Source organism: Scophthalmus maximus, chromosome 14 (assembly GCF_022379125.1).
Source record: "Scophthalmus maximus strain ysfricsl-2021 chromosome 14, ASM2237912v1, whole genome shotgun sequence".
Lineage (NCBI taxonomy): Eukaryota > Metazoa > Chordata > Actinopteri > Pleuronectiformes > Scophthalmidae > Scophthalmus > Scophthalmus maximus.
In genome coordinates, this window is record NC_061528.1 from 19,989,665 (window position 1) to 20,010,503 (window position 20,839).

General features: G+C 39.6%; 1 protein-coding gene across 3 annotated transcripts; it reads right to left on the reverse strand.

Moving 5' to 3' along the window:
- Positions 1-29: 29 nt before the first annotated feature.
- On the reverse strand, positions 30-20,554 carry LOC118282867 (interferon lambda receptor 1). Of its 3 annotated transcripts, XM_035604381.2 has the most exons (8): positions 20,417-20,554; positions 19,546-19,666; positions 19,235-19,355; positions 7,569-7,720; positions 6,508-6,668; positions 5,285-5,441; positions 5,044-5,168; positions 30-2,133 (listed from the first exon to the last, which is right to left on the reverse strand). In XM_035604381.2, the coding sequence occupies exons 2-8, from the start codon at positions 19,592-19,594 to the stop codon at positions 1,300-1,302; spliced, it is 1,599 nt and encodes a 532-aa protein (XP_035460274.2). In that variant the 5' UTR covers positions 19,595-19,666; positions 20,417-20,554; the 3' UTR covers positions 30-1,299. The 3 variants fall into 3 exon arrangements, with proteins under 3 accessions (XP_035460274.2, XP_035460273.2, XP_035460272.2); XM_035604380.2 differs by lacking the exon at positions 19,546-19,666 and having other exon boundaries at positions 6,508-6,659; positions 20,417-20,553; XM_035604379.2 differs by lacking the exon at positions 19,546-19,666 and having other exon boundaries at positions 20,417-20,553.
- Positions 20,555-20,839: the final 285 nt, after the last annotated feature.

Here is a 20,839-nt window from a genome sequence, read left to right on the forward strand (position 1 = left end):
AAAATGACAACATAATAATACTAATAGACTTTAATTTATATCATGCTTTATTTTGCAGATCCAGTGGTAAAGAGCAAATTTGTCTGTATGAAAAAAAGTTATTGTAAAAGGATGACAATTTAATATTTACAATTTAAACATACAACTTAAAATAGAACATAAAGCACATTAAAGCAGGCTATTTTATGCTGTGTACCATTGCAAAGGAATATAAAATATAATATTTTAAAACATGTTCACACGCTGTCAGATGACGATAAGAATTTGAACGTTTCAAATTCTGGTATCCCAAAAACAACTTGGCTGCAGATGTAATAACTTTGTCCGGCGGTTCATGAAGGAAGCACCTGCGGAAGTTCCTGATAGGAAATCATGTGACCAAGCAGAAGTTGAGGAGCTTGGTCACTGACGTAGCTTTGTGAACTGTGATGTGCAACTACTCACATGAAACGTTCATGTCATAATAGTATCCCACACTGAGCATTGTATGGAACACCACATGTTCAAATCATAGCCTTCAAAGCAAGACTTCTCATTAACTCCGTCTTTACTGTTTGATAGGATTTTATACAATATGTCAGACAGCACCTGTACATTAAACATCCATTTCTACTTCTCTAAGATGTGCACTTTGGACATTAACCTTTTTTCAGAATAAAAGCACAGGTGTAAATATTAAATTGAACACTGGCTGAATTCCATTTAGCTGTGTCAGGATCACTAGCTCAATGTCACGGCTTACTGCCAAATTAAAGAGACAGAGCCATCATTATGTTATTAGTTCCATCTGTGCTTTTTTTAGTTGATAGAATGCTTGTTTATATCCATTGAATTTGGCTAAATGTAGTCCCTTTCTGGCACTGGGCTGGCATGTTTAGTCACTCAAAATGTGCTGGTGTTGAAAAGCTAAATAAAAAAAATCCACAAAGCAGTATCATTGGATGAAAAATAAGTAGCCTAAACTCTCCTGAGTGCAGGATTAGTCATCAAATACTTAAAACTTTTAAACAGGAAAAGACCTTGATGTAAAAAAAAAATACTATGATATGTTTTTTGACATATATTTGGCATATAACAAGAGATAAAAGAATAAATGCAGGAACACAAGATTTAAACTAGGAACATGTCAAAGGGCCTCTCAGCATTAAGCACTCTCCGACTGCATTAGATATTTCAGTTCAACTTTTCCTTTAAAAAGGAATGTGCTTGCTGGGAAGAAATGCACTAATAAATAGTCATACACATAAAGTGCATGAGTATCACATGTACATACTACACACATTAGAGCAACCTAATGTATCATGTGTGTGCCATATATTCAATGAAATTGTCATCATCCACCTCCTCTTCTTCATGTTGTGATTCGATGCACCCAGAAGTGTCTGCATGCACGCCTTCATATCCAGTCTCAGTAAAGTCCTCATGTGTGTGTTGCACTAACCCCACAGCTGTCTGATCCTCTGACTCAGTTTGTGAGACTGTGTTGCTTAAAGTCTGTTTTTGAACTGTTTGTAGAGGCTCCAGATCTGATAGTTTCAAAAAGTTTGAGAGAGGCTCTTTTGCATTCTGCTCTTCATCCTCTTCCTTACCTACACTCAGTGCAGCAAGGGTGACTGAGAGCAGATTGACATTGCCAGAGCTGACAAACTCCTCCTTTTTCTTAATCTCCTCCTCCTGCTCCACCTCCTCCCCATCTGTGAAATGTTCCTGGAGTCTGATGTGACGCTCCTCAGTCATGAAAGAAACCTTTGCTCCCTCAGCTTTGGCCCCATCTTTATCTAGAACCCCATGTGTTACCCCACCATCAAACTCTGCATCGGATACCTCCACCTCAGCTGACAACCTCACTGTCAAACTCCCACAGTCTGGGGACGTAGCTGGCTCACTGTTCTGCAAAACGTTACCAGATCCCCAGCATAAACTTTCACCTGAGGGAAACTGCAGGGTTTTACCTATGTAGACGTTTATCTCTTCCTCATCATCCTCCTCCTCTTCTTCCTCCTCATTCCCTGTGGCAGGAAGTGACTTTGTGTTCTTGTTGTGCTTTCTCTCTTTCCCGATCTGTGGGCTAATAGAGACTGGGTCTGAGATTGTTCCCTCTGGTGTCAGGGTGTAGCCTTGGCTCAGAGCTGTCTAGATTGGCCAAGAGAGAATGAGGAAGAAGTGTTAAAGATAAAGATGAGGATGATAGTGAGAGTGAGACATTTAAATTGTTATTTCAACTTAAAGTAGCACAATTGTAAGTAAACACAAAACCATATTATCTATTCAACCAAAGGCAGGCACCCTTCAGTTTGAAAACTGAGGGCTAAATTAAAACCTGACTGAAACCTGGAGTTCCTGAAAATGACTAATTTACTTGTCTCATCGTTTTGGTTTCATTTGGTATGGAGCACAGGCTGAAGCTGGTAAGCTTGTGTATGCAAGTGTACAGTTCATTGACATTACCTGAATTTTATAAAGTGACCGTTTTAAATTGGAACTATTCACTAAGAGATTCTGATATTTGAAGAATATATGAAGTAGGTGAGTGAAGAATGAATAACTTTCTCACCTCGTCTGATCGGTCAATAACTGTTTAAAATGGGTGTGACTGTTGAATTGTCTGTTATTTACAAAAACCTTCTGTTTTCAGTTGTGGTTTGGACAATCTGATGGTATTATGACTGCAGCACATTCTGCATGTATCCATATCTGCCTTGGCTTTCCTGATTAATAGAAGATATCCAGATACAGATCATAAGTAGCAAATATTCCATTAACCTCCGTTATATTGGGGCAGTGGCAAAAATCTTGATGGATATCTGTAAGCAGTGTTGGGAAAGTTCACTTTCTACATGAAGTAGTTCAAAGTTCAGTTCACAAATTTTAAAATGAACTAGTTCAGTTCATAGTTCATAATTCAAAATTTTGAACACAGTTCCAAAAATGAACTAGTTCAGTTCTTTTTTTCAATATGTTGCTGCGAGCTATTATTTTTCAAATTATTGCCACAGCCCATATAGAACCACAGACAGTAATTATTTTATCAGTTTTAACACTGAAACTATGCGTCAGATTTCATGTTCATATCCAATTTTGAATACTTATCCAACCAGGGTTTACATTAGCATTGAGGGGACAGCCTTTCCCCATTGTTGCTTTAACGCTTTGTTGCTGTCCATTCAGTCCACACTAGTAGCAGCTGCAGCTTTCACCCCTACAGAATATATTCTCAAAAACATGAGGAAAAACTTGCTGCTTGAATGGTCTTCTTTAATGAGGAACTATTATAAGAAAAACAGGACAGTAATCCTTAAGGTGCAATAATAATTTTACATTTCAAATTCCATTTCAGTACATACTAAAAAGGAATACTGGAATCCTAGAAAAATATACCAGGCAGGTTCAACAAACAAATTACATGAATAGTAAAACCCTCAAGACCACTCTACTAACACAAACTGAGGTAGGAACCTGACTGAGGTAGGAAATTAAGGTTGAACTTGAAAGTGCAATATTCAAAGTGCAACATTATTAAGTCACTTTTAAATTTTTTGGCTTGTTTGCCCAATGAATAAGTAAAAAAAAAAGAGTCAGTCAGAGTCCAAGGCCATGGACAGTGCTTCTACTTTCTGTCCAGTTGAGTGAAAATACCTTAACTGAATGAATATCTGTCACTGGTTACAGTCCACATAAATAACTAAAATAATAATAATAATAATGAATGAAAAAAAGTCTGAGTTTTTTGTTAAATCTGAAGAATGAGGCTTCATCTGACAATAATTTTGCCAACACATCATGTGTATGTGCTCCTTTAATCCACCGGCATGCCAGTACTGCAGAGTATCTCTTAGAAACATCAGTTTTGTTTAGCCAGTGGATAGTGATGCCCATAAATGCCTTGTTCACAGCTGACCAGCAATCTGCTGTTGTGCACACAGCATCGATCTCAGACAGTTCAGTCTTAAGTTCACATTTGTTTTCTTTAAACTTCTTGTTTAACAGTGTCTGCACTTTTATTCTCGATGGCACCTTTTTGGATGGCTGCAACCCCTTAATTAAGTTTATGAAAGCTGGGCTTTCCACTTTACTCAAAGGCTGCAGGTCTCCGACAATATACTGCACCACCAGATTGTCCAGCTGCGGCTGGGAGATGACAATGTAGCCGCTCCTGTACGCAGTTAATGGGATTTGGGTCGAGGATCTGTCTTGACTGTTTTTTTTATTTTTTATTTGCTTGCACATACCTTGAAAGGCTAGCCGGGTGCTTTAGTTCAATGTGCCGTTTCAGGTTTGGTGTGGATGTGGCTGAAGTGCGTTTGCACAAAAATGTAAGATTGTTCCCATCCTCACCGCCCTTGTCATAAAACTCGTATAAATGCTCATACGGCGCCTCCTTGCTGCTTTGTCGCCTCCATGCTGCTGTCACCTCCATGCTGCTTTTTGTTTTGATGACGGATGCGGCGGTGTGACACTGGTTGCTGGTGTTGCCAGATTGGGTGTTTTTTCTGCTACATATTAAGGCCTGTTTACGGTGTGTTTTAGCCGGGTATTCGCCTGGAAGGCTCTATAGATATCTGGCACCCTATTGAACGAAGTTAAACAGAGAGAGCGTGCCGTTCACAGACACCAGAATGAACGCGTTCACAGTAACATTCATCAGGCAGTAATACAGTAAGTTCAGTTCACGTTGGCCCAAAATATGAACAAGTTCAGGCACAACACTGTCTGTAAGCATGGCCTGATAAAACTATCTGCATGGCTTGATACCACAACAGGTAAGAGAGAATGTTATTTAGCTTAACAGACCCAAACTTCAAATCTTTGAAACCAATAGCTTGCCATTCTAGCAAGTATGCTTCTCACATGCCACTCCCATGTCAGTGTGGTAACTATGACACTACTATGACACACAAAAATAGAAACAAGGGGAAACAGCTACCCTGGCTCCAGTAGTGAAGCAACAACTTCACCAACAGTATCTCTAAAAATAAATAATAATAAACAAATAAAAAAGACGAAATATAAAAGACAAGACAGACAGACAGGCAGATTTCTTACCAGTGTTGTGGGCAGGGCCTTAAGTTTACAAAGGAATCCAGTGTAGTAGAGGCAAAACACAAAGGTTATCGGGACCCCCATAACTACGATCAGAAGAGCAGCACCTGCACCTAATATAAGAGGGTCTGAAGAGACGCATGCACGCACGCAGACACACAAACACACACACACACCACTCTTATTATTAAAACCGTAACACTGTCAAAACAGTATAACATTCAGCTCTGAGAGTTCAGCTCACCTCTGCGTGGTTCCATAATGCTGGTGAAGGTGCATTTCCAATATGATGGCTCAGTATTTTTGTTCTGACTAATCTCTGTGTGGACCTGTACACAATACTCCGTACCTCTGTTTAAGTTATCAAGAGTGAAACTCTTGTTTTGTGTTTTGTAGGACCCCTGCAGGATAATTAAGGAGAGAAAACATGATAAAAAAAATTACCATCCAATCCATTCCAGCCTGTGTCCCCAGCACTCCATACATTAAGCTGTAATTCAGTCACAATTTTGGATTTAAAACTTGGTTTCACACCCAGCAATTGCTTTATTTTTCCAACCATTCAACAGTAGACACAGGGCACATATTTTTAGCTTTGCTATTTTACAGACCCATGGCTGCTCTGGTAACTGGGGCACTTGGTACTTTCGTAACTGATTTATTTGCCAAGCTCTGTAAAAATGCAGATTATAATAAGGCTGAGTTGTTAAATTGTGTATAGTATGAGTATATTACAATGAAATGTTTAAAAATTGCAACTGTAGCTTTGGTGTTTTGTAAACCCAAATGTCTAATAAATGTCAAGTCGTTTTTAGACACTGTAATGGGAATGTTAAACATTTAAATAAATGTATGTTATGGACATCACTAATATCTCCTGGTATATTGTATTCTCTGTCGAAATTCCTAGTACTTAATAATTTGCAAATACCAGCAATACATGGCACACGTGAATAAAGGGAGTACCGGGACTTTTTTTTTTCATTTCCAGCAGTTCAAAAGGTTTACTGAGAAAACTTACGAAATACAAAATTAAAAAAAAATTAAGACAAAGTACTCTAAACATAATACACAAGCATTAAAGGTACAGTACGCGCAATAAGAACCCTAGTATAGGAATATAAGCAGAGTCAAAGACTAGTGTGCTCTCCAAGCTCCATAGCTTTAACTAAATTTCTTAACAAGCACAGTTAGCATATTAAACCAATCAACCAATCAGAAGTCAGTTGAGCATTAAACTGCAATGTAACTATGAAACTGCTTATCCATAACAACTAAAATATGATTAAAAAAAATATTTATAATATTTTACAACATCTTGTAGAACACAAAGGACTGAGGCTGTTTGAGAGCAAAGGGAGGCCCTTCCCAATATTAGTATGGTGATGCCAATGCAGTGCTCAGTAAGTAGTTCATGAGGACCAGTAGAAGAAATTTGTGGTGTGACTTAAGAGCATGATTTCTTACCACTGTTTCTTTTCCTCTCCTGCAAAAAATTCGGAAATAGGCAGTGAAGAATTTCTGGATATCATTTATTCCTGAGCTTCTGTCCGCCTCCGGCAGTGACATGTTGATTTGGATGCAGTTGCCACATCCAGCCAGTGACACTTTTGGAGGACCTATTGTGGCTTATCACAAAAACACGCACGCACGCACGCACGCACGCACGCACGCACGCACGCACGCACGCACGCACGCACACACACACACACAGTCAAAACATTATAAGGAACTGAAATCATTTATATGTAGTAAGTTAATTGGTCAGTGAGAAATTTAACAGAAGACACAGAACAAGTCACATCCACCTCCTCCTCATATGGAGTGGAGGGGCTGGGATCAAATCACCAACCTACCGGTTAGTGGACAACAGCTCTCCTGAGCCACAGATACCCCATGAATACAAAATGCCATTTTTTATGTCTGACTGAAGTCTGTACAACCATGCTAGCAGCACTTTGATGCTGTACTTGGACACAACTATGCTTTGAGGTAAAGGTGTCATGTTTACCAAGTTCACCATCTTTATTTAGCATGTCAGAATGCAAATTAGCCCATAGGTTGACTGTATTGCTGTTAGTCTTGTTGTTAATGAACCAAAATTGGTCAAATTAGCATTTTGAACTGATGATGGCACTAAATTAAAAGAGCATCAACATTAGTTGGATGCATCCTCTGGGTACTAGGAATGTCTCACCAAAATTTTACCAAACGCTTGTTACTCATGGGAATTGAGTAAGAGAGTTTGGTTGTACTGTAGTCCATTAATGTTTGTAGCATGAATGTAGTGGACTGTTTGCGAATGAGATGTGTAAAGGTACACTGCGGACGTACAGGAATACATGTTCAACTCGGTCGCAGACTGCCTGCATTTTCTGTCAACTGACTTGTTGATTATCATTTTAGTAATAGTTAACATTCAACTTAGCTCTAGCGCTCTCACTTGACTGAGAAGACTTACAGCAGACAAATAAAGGCAAACTAAGAAAAATAACATGCATGCAACTCAGACACTCATGTAGACATACTGTCTTTGAAAGGGCTGAAAGTGTATTTGTTGGACACTGGGGACCATGTTTGGTTGTAGTATGCCTGGACATTCAGGTGATACTTGTAGTAATTCTTCAGCTTCAGCTTTAATGATGTGGTCGTTGAGTTCAGTCGCCGTTTATCATCTAACCTGCACAATGAGAAACAGAGTTCAAACATTTTATTTCACACTTGCCACTTACTTTTTTCCTACTTCTATCTCTTTGTATCTATGCCTATATAATGCACAGTATATTCAAAATACCATATACAGAAATATACATTAAGAGTGAAAAAAAAATGTGTAAATGAACAGAACCAATATTTGATCCTTTATAACATGAAGTTCTATCTTGTAAAAAAATAATTAATAAGAGCCGTCTGGTCTGAAAGCCGACCAAAAGGCAATTTAATGTTGAACCTCCACTTCAACAACATTTCAATTCAACCTGGCTAACAAATCACCCTTCCTGTCATCTTTCATGTTTAAGAGCTGCAAATTACCCAGCTTGTTATCAGGGGTCTGGGCTCACTTGCAAAAAAAAGTGTAATGGTATTTTTAAAACCAACCAGGCAAAGAAAATGAAGGGAAGCAAACAGCTAAGGGGAATACAATCTCTGTAAACCACTGCCTCTTGGGCTTATTGCCTCATTATATTTTTTCAGTACATCCAGGCAGTCTAAAACAATAATTTCTATTGATTTAATTTATTAAATTTATTTAATTAGTTCAACTTTTATCAGGATGAGCGGGAGAAAATTTGGCCCCTGAGCCACTGACAAGGCGAGGACCTATTGTCATCTCACCTTCAACCGCTTAACCGGGGTCGGGTCGCTCCCGGGACCTATTGTCATCGTAGGAATTATTTTTAGCAAAAGCGAATTGGCTTTTTGTGGGCCCAAAACGTGCTTGAAAAGTTGTTAAAATTTGCACACGCATTAGGACTGGTGGATTTGGAGAAGGCGTATGACCGGGTCCCCCGGGAGATACTGTGGGAGGTGCTGAGGGAGTATGGGGTGAGGGGGTCACTTCTTGGGGCCATCCAATCCCTGTATACTCAAAGCAATAGCTGTGTCCGGGTTCTCTCGTTCCCGGTGGGGGTTGGTCTCCGCCAGGGGTGCGCTTTGTCACCAATCCTTTTTGTGATATTCATGGACAGGATATCGAGGCGTAGTCGTGGTGGGGTGGGGTTGCAGCTCGGTGGCCTGGGGATCTCATCACTGCTTTTTGCAGATGATGTGGTCCTGATGGCACCATCGGTCTGTGATCTTCAGCACTCACTGGATCAGTTCGCAGCCGAGTGTGGAGCGGTTGGGATGAGAATCAGCACCTCAAAATCTGAGGTCATGGTTCTCAGCAGGAAACCAGTGGATTGTCTACTCCGGGTAGGGAATGAACCCTTACCTCAAGTAAAGGAGTTTAAGTACCTCGGGGTCTTGTTTGCGAGTGAGGGGACAATGGAGCGTGAGATTGGCCGTAGAATTGGAGCAGCGGGGGTGGTATTGCACTCGCTTTGCCGCACCGTTGTGACAAAAAGGGAGCTGAGCCGGAAGGCAAAGCTCTCGATCTACCGGTCAATCTTTGTTCCTACCCTCACCTATGGTCATGAAGGATGGGTCGTGACCGAAAAAACGAGATTGCGAGTACAAGCGGCCGAAATGGGTTTCCTTAGAAAGGTGGCTGGTGTCTCCCTTAGAGATAGGGTGAGAAGCTCAGTCATCCGTGAGTAACTCGGAGTAGATCTGCTGCTCCTTTGCGTAGAAAGGAGCCAGTTGAGGTGGTTCGGGCATCTGGTAAGGATGCCCCCTGGGCGCCTCCCCTGGGAGGTGTTCCAGGCACGTCCAGCTGGGAAGAGACCTCGGGGTAGACCCAGGACTAGGTGGAGAGATTATATCTCCACACTGGCCTGGGAACACCTCGGGATCCCCCAGTCAGACCTGGTTAATGTGGCCCGGGAAAGGGAAGTTTGGGGCCCCCTACTGAAGCTGCTGCCCCCGCGACCCGACCACGGATAAGCGGTTGAAGATGAGAGATGAGAGATCAGGACTGGTGAGATATTTTTTTATTCTAGGGGTCTCGGGCATGGGTGTGCCAAAATGACTCAATAAAGCCCTTTACCACAGTTCAAAGTCAAGGCCCCCTGCTTCAAATTTCATGTAGATGAATGGAATTTGGTATTGTAGAGACCCACAAAAAGGTATTTCAACGAACTCCTCCGACAGATTTCATACGAGCAACTTCATATTTAGTGTCATCTCAAGACGTATGGAATCAAAAGTTATTAAAATCCTGAGACTTTGTCAGAGCCCCTTGCTGTGATAACTTGGTGATGATGTGGCATTGTTCGAGCCTTTGCCTGAAACAGGAAGTTACCACTAATCAAAGGTAAATGGTCTGATCTGACCCAAACTTCTCAGACATGAAAAAAGTCCTGCCCTCAACACATCTCCATGTCAATATTAACCGAACGCCATAGCGCCACCTACTGGATCACGATCTGACATGTTCTATATGTGGAAAAGATCCACCTCAAACATGCTCACAAAAGCTAAACCAGTTAATGATGTCATATAGAGTAATCTGTGAGTTTTCACAGATTACTCTGTAATCAATGCACTTGCCGTGGTAGATAATTTCAATGCAGGCCATGAAACATCAGACTATCATAACTCATATCTTTACCATAGGAATGATAACAGTCCTGCCCTCAATGCATTTTCATTTCAATATCAACAAGGGTCAAAACGCCACGTACTATCTTTCTCCCTCTCCCGCTTTCTCTTTCTCCCTCTCTCTCTCTCTTTATCTTCTTTCCTTCTCCCACTTTTTCCATCTCTCGCTCTCTCTCTCTCTCTCTCTGCCCCCATGTATCTACATTACATGTCACTAACTCTGTTTTCTCTCTCTCCTAGTAGATCTGACCCCAGAGCTGCAGGATCCAAACCCATCATTATTATTACTACTATTATTATTAATAACATCATTGTATATAACGTAGATATGGTAAAATTATTATTCACGTCGGCAGTAACGACATCCGATGACACCAACTGGTGATTCAGTGTGATCTTATTGGATATCTTTTACCAGGCCCTTACTCAGAATTTTTTATCTGTATTCTCTGAATTGTATTGAGTGATTTAAACATTCATGTAGATGTTGCAAACAACAGTCTTAGTTCCGCTTTTTATTCACTAATAGACTCAATTGGTTTCATTCAACATGTAAATAAACCCACTCATTGTTTTAATTACACCATCAACCTTATTCTGACATAAGGCATAGAAATTGAAAATCTAATATTTCCTCAAAACCCCTCCACCAGATCATTTTTGGATTACATTTGAATTATCAATTATTTACTACACTAAATTCAGAAAAAAAGTACTATTAAAGTAGGTGTCTATAGGAAAACTCTGTAAATAAATTGAAGGAAAAAATTCCATCATTATTTACTCCACTGTCAAGTGTGAGTATTGTGCAGGATAGTTTAACAGAAGAGGATAGCTCCATGGTACAATGCACAAACTTGTGCTTTCAAACAGACATCGTGTAGGTTACAAAGGAAGTGGCATTCCACTAAACTAGATTATTAATACCTAGACTGGAAAAATTGTTTGATTACATCAATCAAACTATCGACGGTGCTACCGGTGCCTTGTAGAGCCAGATGCTTACAGGGGCCCATTATAGGAGTTTAAAAAATATAAATATATATATTTTTTAATAATCGTGTGTCATTACCTCGGTGACTTCCCCTCGGCACAAAGCACACAAGCACTTTATTCTTTGTCCTTTAATTCTTGTGCCCTGCTCTGCTGTGCATGGCTTGATGGGGAATTTGTTTGTCCAATGACCTGGCTCCTTTACATTTGTGATATCTTACGCACGGACTGAATGTATAAAGTGATTACGTCATGCCGTGGATTCATTGATTCTGTAGGCCTATAATGCGAAGCTCTGCTTTTATTTGTTCTATGCTTACCATAGAAAATATAGCAATTTCTGACTGAAGATTTTCAGTCAGGGTTTAGAAAAAATCATAGCACAGAAACAGCACTGCTAAAGGTTACCAACAGCTTTCTCATGGCCTCAGACAGTGGACATGTTTCTGTTCTCGTTCTAGATCTTAATGCTGGATTTTACATTGATAACAAGATTCTATTACAGAGACTAGATTTCTGTTTGTTTATGTTATCAACAACTCTTCCACTCATACAAAAGTGAGTCATGGAGTTTCACATGGTTCTGTGCTAGGACCAGTACTTTATATATGCTTCCCTTAGGTGAAATTATCAGAAAGCACCACATACATTTCCATTGTTATGCAGATGACACCCAGCTGTATTTATCTATAAAGCCTGATGAAACCAATCAGGTAGACAAACTTTCCGGCTGTCTCGAAGACAAAAAGACCTAGATGACCTATAATTTTTTACATTTAAATTCAGAGAAAAATGAGGTAATTTTACTCTACCCTAAACACTCCCCTCTATGATGATCCAACACTTATCTACTGTAGATACATTGGCCATGGCTGGGAAGGAATGTTCAGTGTAGATATTTATTTGCCATTATAAATTAGAAGAAGCCAATTCTATAGATATAGAAATAGATCCACAGAATCACAAGTGAGGAGTTATTATATGAGCATATATTTACCTTGGATGGCATAACTTTAGCCTCCAGCTCTACTTGGAGTTATTTTGGACCAGGACATGTCCTTTGACTCACACATAAGACAAATCTCTAGGACAGCCTTTTTTCATCTGCGCAATACTAGATAATAATAAGAAAATTAAAAACATCCTATGTCAAAAGGATGCTGAAAAACTAGTCCATGCATTTGTTATGTCTAAACTGGACTACTGAAATTCATTACTGTTAGGATGTTACCCAACAAGTCTGTGAAAAGCCTCCAGTTTATTCAAAATGTTGCAGCACGAGTTCTGACAGGAACTAGAAAAATAGATCATATTTCTCCAGTATTAGCATCTCTGCATTGGCTTCATGTAACATTCTGGATATATCTCAAAATCCTGCTCCTCACCTACAAAGCCCTTAATAATCAGGCTCCATCCTGGCGTAGTCAGACTAATACTCAAATGCGTATTAGTCTGGGACCGCTCGCTTCATTTTCGATTTCCAAGAGAAGTTACCAATGAACACAGAGCAAAATGCCTCTGGCCGCAATTGGATAGCAACAAATAATGTGACATCTGTCGAGCGACGGGAAAATGTTGGAGGAGATGTCAACTTAGCGGGGCATTACATAGGTTATATATATATATATATGTATATATCACAGAATATATATATATGTATATATCACAGAAATACCTGCGAAATGCATTACAACACACAAAATACTCACTCTCTTCACAAACGCATTCCCCGCAATAATGAGAGCTATGGGCGCCCCGTAACGTGTAAAAATACCGATAAAATGTAAACAAAGGTCAGAACCCGAAGCTGCGCTACACAGGCTGCCAAAAAGGTGCCTGAGTAAATAATGACAACGTAACTCAAAATAAAGAGGAATGTACAACAATAATGGGTACTTTAAGTCAAATGCTCGTTCATTAGCAGATAATTGGTTGTGTTTGGAGCTGGCAAGTGTTCTGCCGAGGGAAATCACTTCCCTATGGACGGGATCCAGACTGATTCTGACATAGCAAATTAAATGAGCTCCCAGAATTCGTCTGGGTCCCAGACTAATCTTACAAAGCTCATAGTTACAAATTATCCCAATAGATCACTTCGCTCTGTAAACTACTTGTGGTTCCCAGAGTCGGTAAGAGTATAATGTGAGACCGAGCCTTTAGCCACCAGGCTCCTCTCCTCTGGAACCAGCTCCTATTTTGTGTCAGGGAGGCAGACACCCTCTCCACATTTAAGATTAGACTTAAAACTTTCGTCTTTGATAAAGATTATAGTTAGAGCTGCTCAGGAGTTTACTGAACCATCTCTTAGTTATGCTGCTATAGGCCTACATTGCTGTGGGAACTTATATCATGAGCATCTCTGTAAAGTGCCTTGAGATAATGAATGTTATGATTTTGCGCTATACACAAAAAATTGAATTGAATTGAAATTGAACTGTAGCTAGTAGTGACAGGTCTGATGATGATGACTGAAATGGCACAAACAATGATGTAACAACCTCTGTGAGCACAGTGCATTCTCACAACAATTCAAGGCAACAGGAGCAAGGAAATGGCCCCTTGCTGCTGTTATATATGAAAACTGGCAGGACTTTTACCTATATGCTACCTTATGCTACTACTAAGGTTCTGATACTGTTTCTTTAGTCCAGATTGAGCATTGATTGAACTTCCTCAAAGTTAACAGGGAATATTATCACATGTTCAAAAGTTTAACTGTTTAGAGTTTAAGGTAGCATAGATGCCTTTTAAAACTAAAACTTAGTAGTGTGGATGTAGGTCGAGTTTACGCGCCCCTAATTGGGCAGATGGGCTTGCATCACAGGCACAAAATAATGATAACGATAATGGCATTCTTACAATGCCCTGTGTGACTATGTAAATATTAACCTTCAGTCTTATAGTGTAAGGGAACAATATGTTTTTACTAGGGGTGTAAAAACGTGTAGATATTAAGCTACTTACACACATAAAAGTTCAAAGGTCAGTCTCTCACAAGACTCGTCAAAAAAAAAAAGCTTTTACTGTGCTCAACTTACAGTGCACCATCAAATGTAAAATCAAAGGTGTGAAAGAGATTTGGATATCATAAGAAGTGTTTTATTTTGTCATTATATCATTGAGCTGAAACACACAACTGTGTCCAATAGAATTTTTCTCTTTCTCTTTTGCTTGTTCTTTTGACTCTAATATGTGGCATTTGATAAAATGTTTCAGTGATTGAGGGGCTTCCATAGTAACCATGTGGACAATTTTTTTGTATTTCATAAACGAAATAAAAAAATTCAAATTGTGGTGTGTCTATTACTTTCATTTCGCTATACATTGTAATCGTTTTATAAAAGCAACAGCTCACTTCCACGGCCTGCGTATACCACGGCCTGTCGTTAGCTATTGCTTATTATTGTATTATATTTTTCCCTGTGTTATCTATCCATCCATCGATACATCGGTTAGCGCTTTATCCATTTGGGGGGGGGGGGGGGGGGGGGGGCTGGAGCCAATCACAGCTGACATTGGGCGAGAGGTGGGGTACACCCTGGACAGGTCGCCAGTTTATTGTAGGGCCACCTACAGAGATTAACAACCATTCACTCTCCCATTCACACCTTCGGACAATGTAGATTCCCCAATTTACCTAACCCGATCTGCATGTCTTTGGACTGTGGGAGGAAGCTGGAGAACCTAGAGAGAACCCACGCATACAAAGGAAGAACATGCAAAATCCACACAGAAAGGCCCAGGTTGGTTTGAACTGGGATTTGAACCCAGATCCTGCTTGCTGTGAGGCGACAGCGCTAACCACTACACCCCCCCCCCGGGTTATAAAATAACAAAAAATACTTGTGATTCTGTGGATCTATTTCTATATCTATAGAATTGGCTTATTCTAATTTATAATGGCAAATAAATATCTACACTGAAAGTTCCTTCCCAGTCATGGCCCATGTATCTACAGTAGATAATTGTTGGATCATCATAGAGGGGAGTGAAGCACCCAACTACTTTTTAAGTGTTGCAATAATGGGCCACTATAATTATTAAATTATGGGGGGTTAAAGTTATGCTATAAACATAGAAGATGCCAGTGAGTTAAATGCTGCTTCCTGCTTTGATGGAAACACAGCTACTGGCTCATTGATATACCTATATGGTATTCTGACATGAGTACTAGGCTAGTACTACCAAAATTCACTACTGGTCTTCCAGTTTTTTTTATCATATCATTTTTACACAAATCTGAGCTTAAATACTGCCACTGTCAGAAGAAAACAAGAAAAATATCACTAGACTTATGTTTCATGATTTGATTATGAGTAAGATAGTGAAGTGTGACCAACATTTTTGAAACACGATATCATCATAAATGGTTACAAGGCTAATCCAGCCATGAAAAAGGCATGCCTATATAAATTTTTGTCAATGCACGCAAGCACAATTAAATGAAACGTGAACCTTCAAAGTAGATATGATTATCTGAGCTCTTAAATCAATGGTTCCTCTCTGTGGTCACAGCTGGATTGCACACATGTGAAACTGTGCCGTTGAGAAAGAGAAAAAATACCCCACAGTCAGATATTCCATCAAAGGAGATGCTTACGTAAACCACAGATGATCAGAAGAGAACGTGTTCTGACTGAAAATGTGACCAAATTAAAGGTCACAGATGATCATGCTTCAGAGATGCTGATAAAAACCTGTAACACTGATATGAGCATGACGAATTAATTCAAAGAGGCTGACAGTTCAGACACATTATAGCTTATATAGGTAACACTGAAAGTGAGCACACTTTAATTTACTGCTATTCATCTCGATGGTTCCCACACCTCAAACACTTGGCCACCAAATTTTAGGACGTTACAAAGACTTTGCAGACCCAATTCCCTCAAATTCAACAAGAATGAGACATGGTTATGTCAGATTTGGAAAGGGTGATTTAGCTGTATTCAATTGTCACCTAATTGTTTTAATTGCATGTTTTATTTTGCCGTGACATTTTACTAATTATTGAATTTGTTGTTGTGATTTTTGATTGATTTATTGCATGCAGTTTGTGGAAATTTGTTTTCCTAATGAAAGTTGGATGATGGGAATCAGCTGCGTCTAATAGAGACACACTCCCTCGGAACTGGAGATTGGCTGGCAGGTAAAGGGCTTGCCTTTTTTAAAGACTGGGGGTAGACAGAGAAAAGAGGAAATACGGACAGAGCAGAGATACGGATGGAGTGAGACCAGGAACGGGCAGCTAAGTGGGAGTAGAGGACGAACTCGGGGCTGGAGACACAGACGCACGGATCGGCCGGACGCGGGACGAAAGAGCTGGTTCAACGCGCATGAAAAGCTAAGTGAACCCCCGGCCTTTGGCATAGGCTGTATAGGTATATGCTAAGGGTGCCGTCATCCATGGGGGGCACCACCACGCCGCAAACATGAAGTTTATGTCATGGCTCCGATTTCACTGCTCCTATGTCTATAGGTTCTCTGTCTGTCAGTGGGCGTGGTCTTCCTGAGTTCCTAGCTGGGCTGCACACCTGTTCCTGATCAAGCTTGTTATCTCCTGCATTAAAACTGTGACTTGTCACCAGATTGTTTTTGATTGTGGTTAAACACTCAGACAGTTTCTTCTATGACTTTGTTTAGATCATGTCTGGAGATTTTCCCAAAGCTGATTTAGCTTCTCTGATCGTTTTGCTCAGTTTCTGAGGCAGGCAATGCCAGGTCCTGGAACTCAGCCCAAGACTGGAACTTAGTCACGAAACCATTGCCGAACTCGCGCTGCCTTGCTCCTGCTTCTCTACCTAACTGCTCAATGTCTCCATCCTCACCGAAAAATTAGTCGAAAAAGGATGAAATTATTCTTAACAGTTCTCAAAAGTTTCCTTCTTTTCGTAATTAATACATCATTAATATTTTTTTTATTACATATTGCACATCTTAGATGTTGCATTTTTTTAAAAAAAATCTCGCCTAGGGTGCCAACATTGCCAGGGCAGGTGCTGAGTGAACCAGTAGGAGAATCAAGGGTACGGTCAAATTCTCAAATTTGCTTTGAAGTTTCCTAAATCTTGGGATGACACAGAAGTATTTGATCGGCAGCCATGATAAGAGCTGTTCGGATTCTCTAAATGCATAGAAAAGGAGCTTTAAGCTTTTAATGGCGTAGTATAGTGAATGTCCAGTTGGATTCTCTGAGCAGAACTGTCGGCTTTTCCTCAGTCCTATCATTTCTCCTTTGCACTTTTCCCTGACCTCATGTCGTTTTCCACTGAGGTCAAGGAATAGTAAAAGTAGATGGGAAGGACAATTTGACCGCACCCCAAGCGTTTGGGGACTCTATCCCAGTTTATCCGCAACCTAAGTACACTCTCTTTTCCCCACAGTGGCACAGCTGACAAATACGGCCAGGCGAGGCGGATCAAGACGGACTGGGAGGCTGTGCCGAACCCCACCCTACCTGGTGACAGTTATTGAAGGCAGACTTTACAGAAGCTCTCAGAAAACATAGCTTGAACACCTGTTTACTAAAGTTAAGTAAAACAATTCAAAAGAACTTAAATATTTTTTATCTTAGCATGAAATATGTAAATCCAAGCACTGTCAATGACCCAGTCAAAAACATCAAGGATTTTATTTTAATTTCTAAAATTCACTAACTTTTAAGGATTTCAAAGCTATCTTTCATTGCACAGAAACTGAGTGCCCACAATTACAGCAAGCATAGTAGACTGGAGCTGAGGCAGGAAGTGGGTCCGTGAACTGAGATGGATGTTTGTAACAGTTTGATACAGTCTTTTTATGTTGTGACATTGAATTGTAAGAATGAAAAACGACAGTATGAAATGTAGTATTCCTTTCATCAGATCTCCTGTTTGGGGAGTACAGGAGTTCTAACTACACAGTGATGTGAAGAAAACACATTTTTTTTTTGTGCACACGTTTCTAAAAAGGACTTGAAAGAAAAATTTAGTAAACAAAATCACAGAAAAAAAAAATGATTTGAAGGCAGGATGAACTGTAAAAAATAGGGGGAAAAATTTAACTTTGGCAGTCTGAATCATTTGCCTTCATCAACAAAATGAAGAATAGAAACATGTTACATCTTACTGTTAGTGAGCCAAAATGTTATGTTTTTCATGTTAGTGTTAACCACACAATCATTTAGTATCCTGTGATGCAAAGGATGTGTAATTGTCATGGTGCAACCAAAAAAAAAGTTTCCACCAAACAACATACAAGCGTATATATACACTATATATTTTAAGTTGTCATAATTTTTCAAAAGAAGTGCCGATACTTGACTCTTAACTTATACACAACAGTACTTTAAGCCATTTTATAGACAAAATATTTAATCCATCCAATTATCTTTTGTTTCTTAAAAGAAAAGCAATCTATCTAGTAAGAAAAGACTGATGTGGAATTCCCCACAGCTGAAAAGGAGGACTTGTAGCCTTAAGCTGTTTAACAAAAAAATAAGGTGTTGAGTTTTGGAACTTTTGACAATTTTCTGGAGAACCCTGATTCACTTTATTATTTCCGGTTATATTTGTTGAAGAAACTGAAAGATACCTTGATGAAATTTAGACTGTTCTTCATACCACTTAACCTCTGTACTTTATATATTAAGTTAATTTATCTGTATTATTGATTGAATTGTGATTTTCTTTTTTAATAACCTTATTCATCTCAAGGACAGAGGAATTAGGTTATTAGGATATTGTGATGTTTATGGCGTTTGCCGTAATAAAGACATGGTTTGATTAAAAAAAGAAGCCAACGTTTTCAAATCAACAGCCTAAAATTGGCTAAATTTGTAGTCTTGTTTAAGTACTTGACAGTTTGTATGCTTGACACTACAGACACATTTGAAATGTGAATCTAGAGAATACAGTCTGTCGGGACATTGTCTCAAATCCAGAGAGGAAATGGCATCAAGTGGTTTGTGGTAAGAAATGAGAGCAGAGACAGCAAACAAGATGGTGGACAGGGAAATTACCTCTTGGATATCATGTACTGTGTACCTGGTGGGGTGCCAGGTCCAGGATCCCAACGCAGGACATGGTGGAAGTTGACAGAGATGACAGAAACGTTGACTGGAGCAGGAAGGGAAGCAAGGACTGTGGCAACAAAAAGAAAGCATGTGATGCAGTGTGACTCAGTGCTGCAATGAAAGCACAAGGTACAAAACATACCTGACAGGGCACTTTCATGAGCCTATTGGCACTGATTAAAAAAGAAATGTGGGTGTGTTGAGGAGAATGGCATCTGAGCTATTCAAAGTTAATTAATTTCTCTGAGTTCACTCACCAGAATCAGGCAGTAACATTGAAAAAAGAGCAAGAACCAAGCAGTGCATTCTTTCCTACTCAGTAAGCACCAGGTAGCGGCCTCTGTCTGTCTCCCCCTCTGTTCACTGCACCGGTTCTGTCTGCAAACACAACAGGATAGCTTCTGTTCAGTGGTAAGCTAATAAAGTTCTTTAGAAAATAACCATGTCATTGTATACATTAATTTCTTAATGAAAATCGGTTTAATATTATTACAATATTATAGGATTATGATATAACTTTAATTTGGTTAATATAATGTTTTCTCACCCATCTATTTTGACAGACAGTAGGTGTGCATTTACTTTTGATTCAACAATAATGTTTTATCCATGCCTCTGTTTTTATCCCTCTTTCTGTTTTTTTGTTGTTGTTTTTTTAATTTAGTTAATCAATACCTCTGTTTATATCCCCGTTTCTGTTTTTTTATGTATTCTGAATTAATCCTTCTTGTATATTTGATCTTGTATTTTATTCTTGTGAAGCACTTTGTGACTGGTAACTGGTGTGAAAGCTGCGACATGCAAATTGCCAGTAATGAATGTGGTGACGAATCTGCTGACTGAGGCAGATCACATCTGCAGCTGTTAGGTACGGTGTTATGGCCCAACTGGTTTTCGATTTAACTGGTTCCCGTATATAGCAGCTGCAGATGTGATCTGCCTCAGTTATATCGCCACCCAGTTGGGCCGTAACACCGGTAAATAAGTAGGTCACAATACATACCGAAGACTCGATCCTGACTGATCGATTAACATTTGTGGCTTTTTAAGCGAGATAATGCGGTTGTGACTGTCAGCTCAAAGCCAACAAACTGCCCGTCTAATGGTATAAACTGTTAAGTAACTTACCGATACACAAAGCCTGCACTGTTCGAAAAGCGAAAGAAAATTCGGCACGCAGTAGAAACGATTCCATGAGGCGAAGTTACAGCCTGGCTACTACTTCCTGTATCACCATCAAAATTGAGAAGGGTCTATCTGCAGCCGCAGCCACATGGCAAAACACGCCTACGGCACGACACGCCCACGGCACAACGCTCCCATTACTCGTAAGGCACAACACGCCAGACAATACACCATAACCGATGTAAAATAAATAAAAAAGAAAACGTGAATGTGGCTTAGGAAGACGACATATTTTGAAAAATAAATTTAAATATAGGTATTTATCAACTGATAACCAGGAAGACGACATACTTTGAAAAATAAATTTAAATGTAGGTATTTATCAACTGATAACCAGGAATAATTTGATTTAATTTTGAATTAATT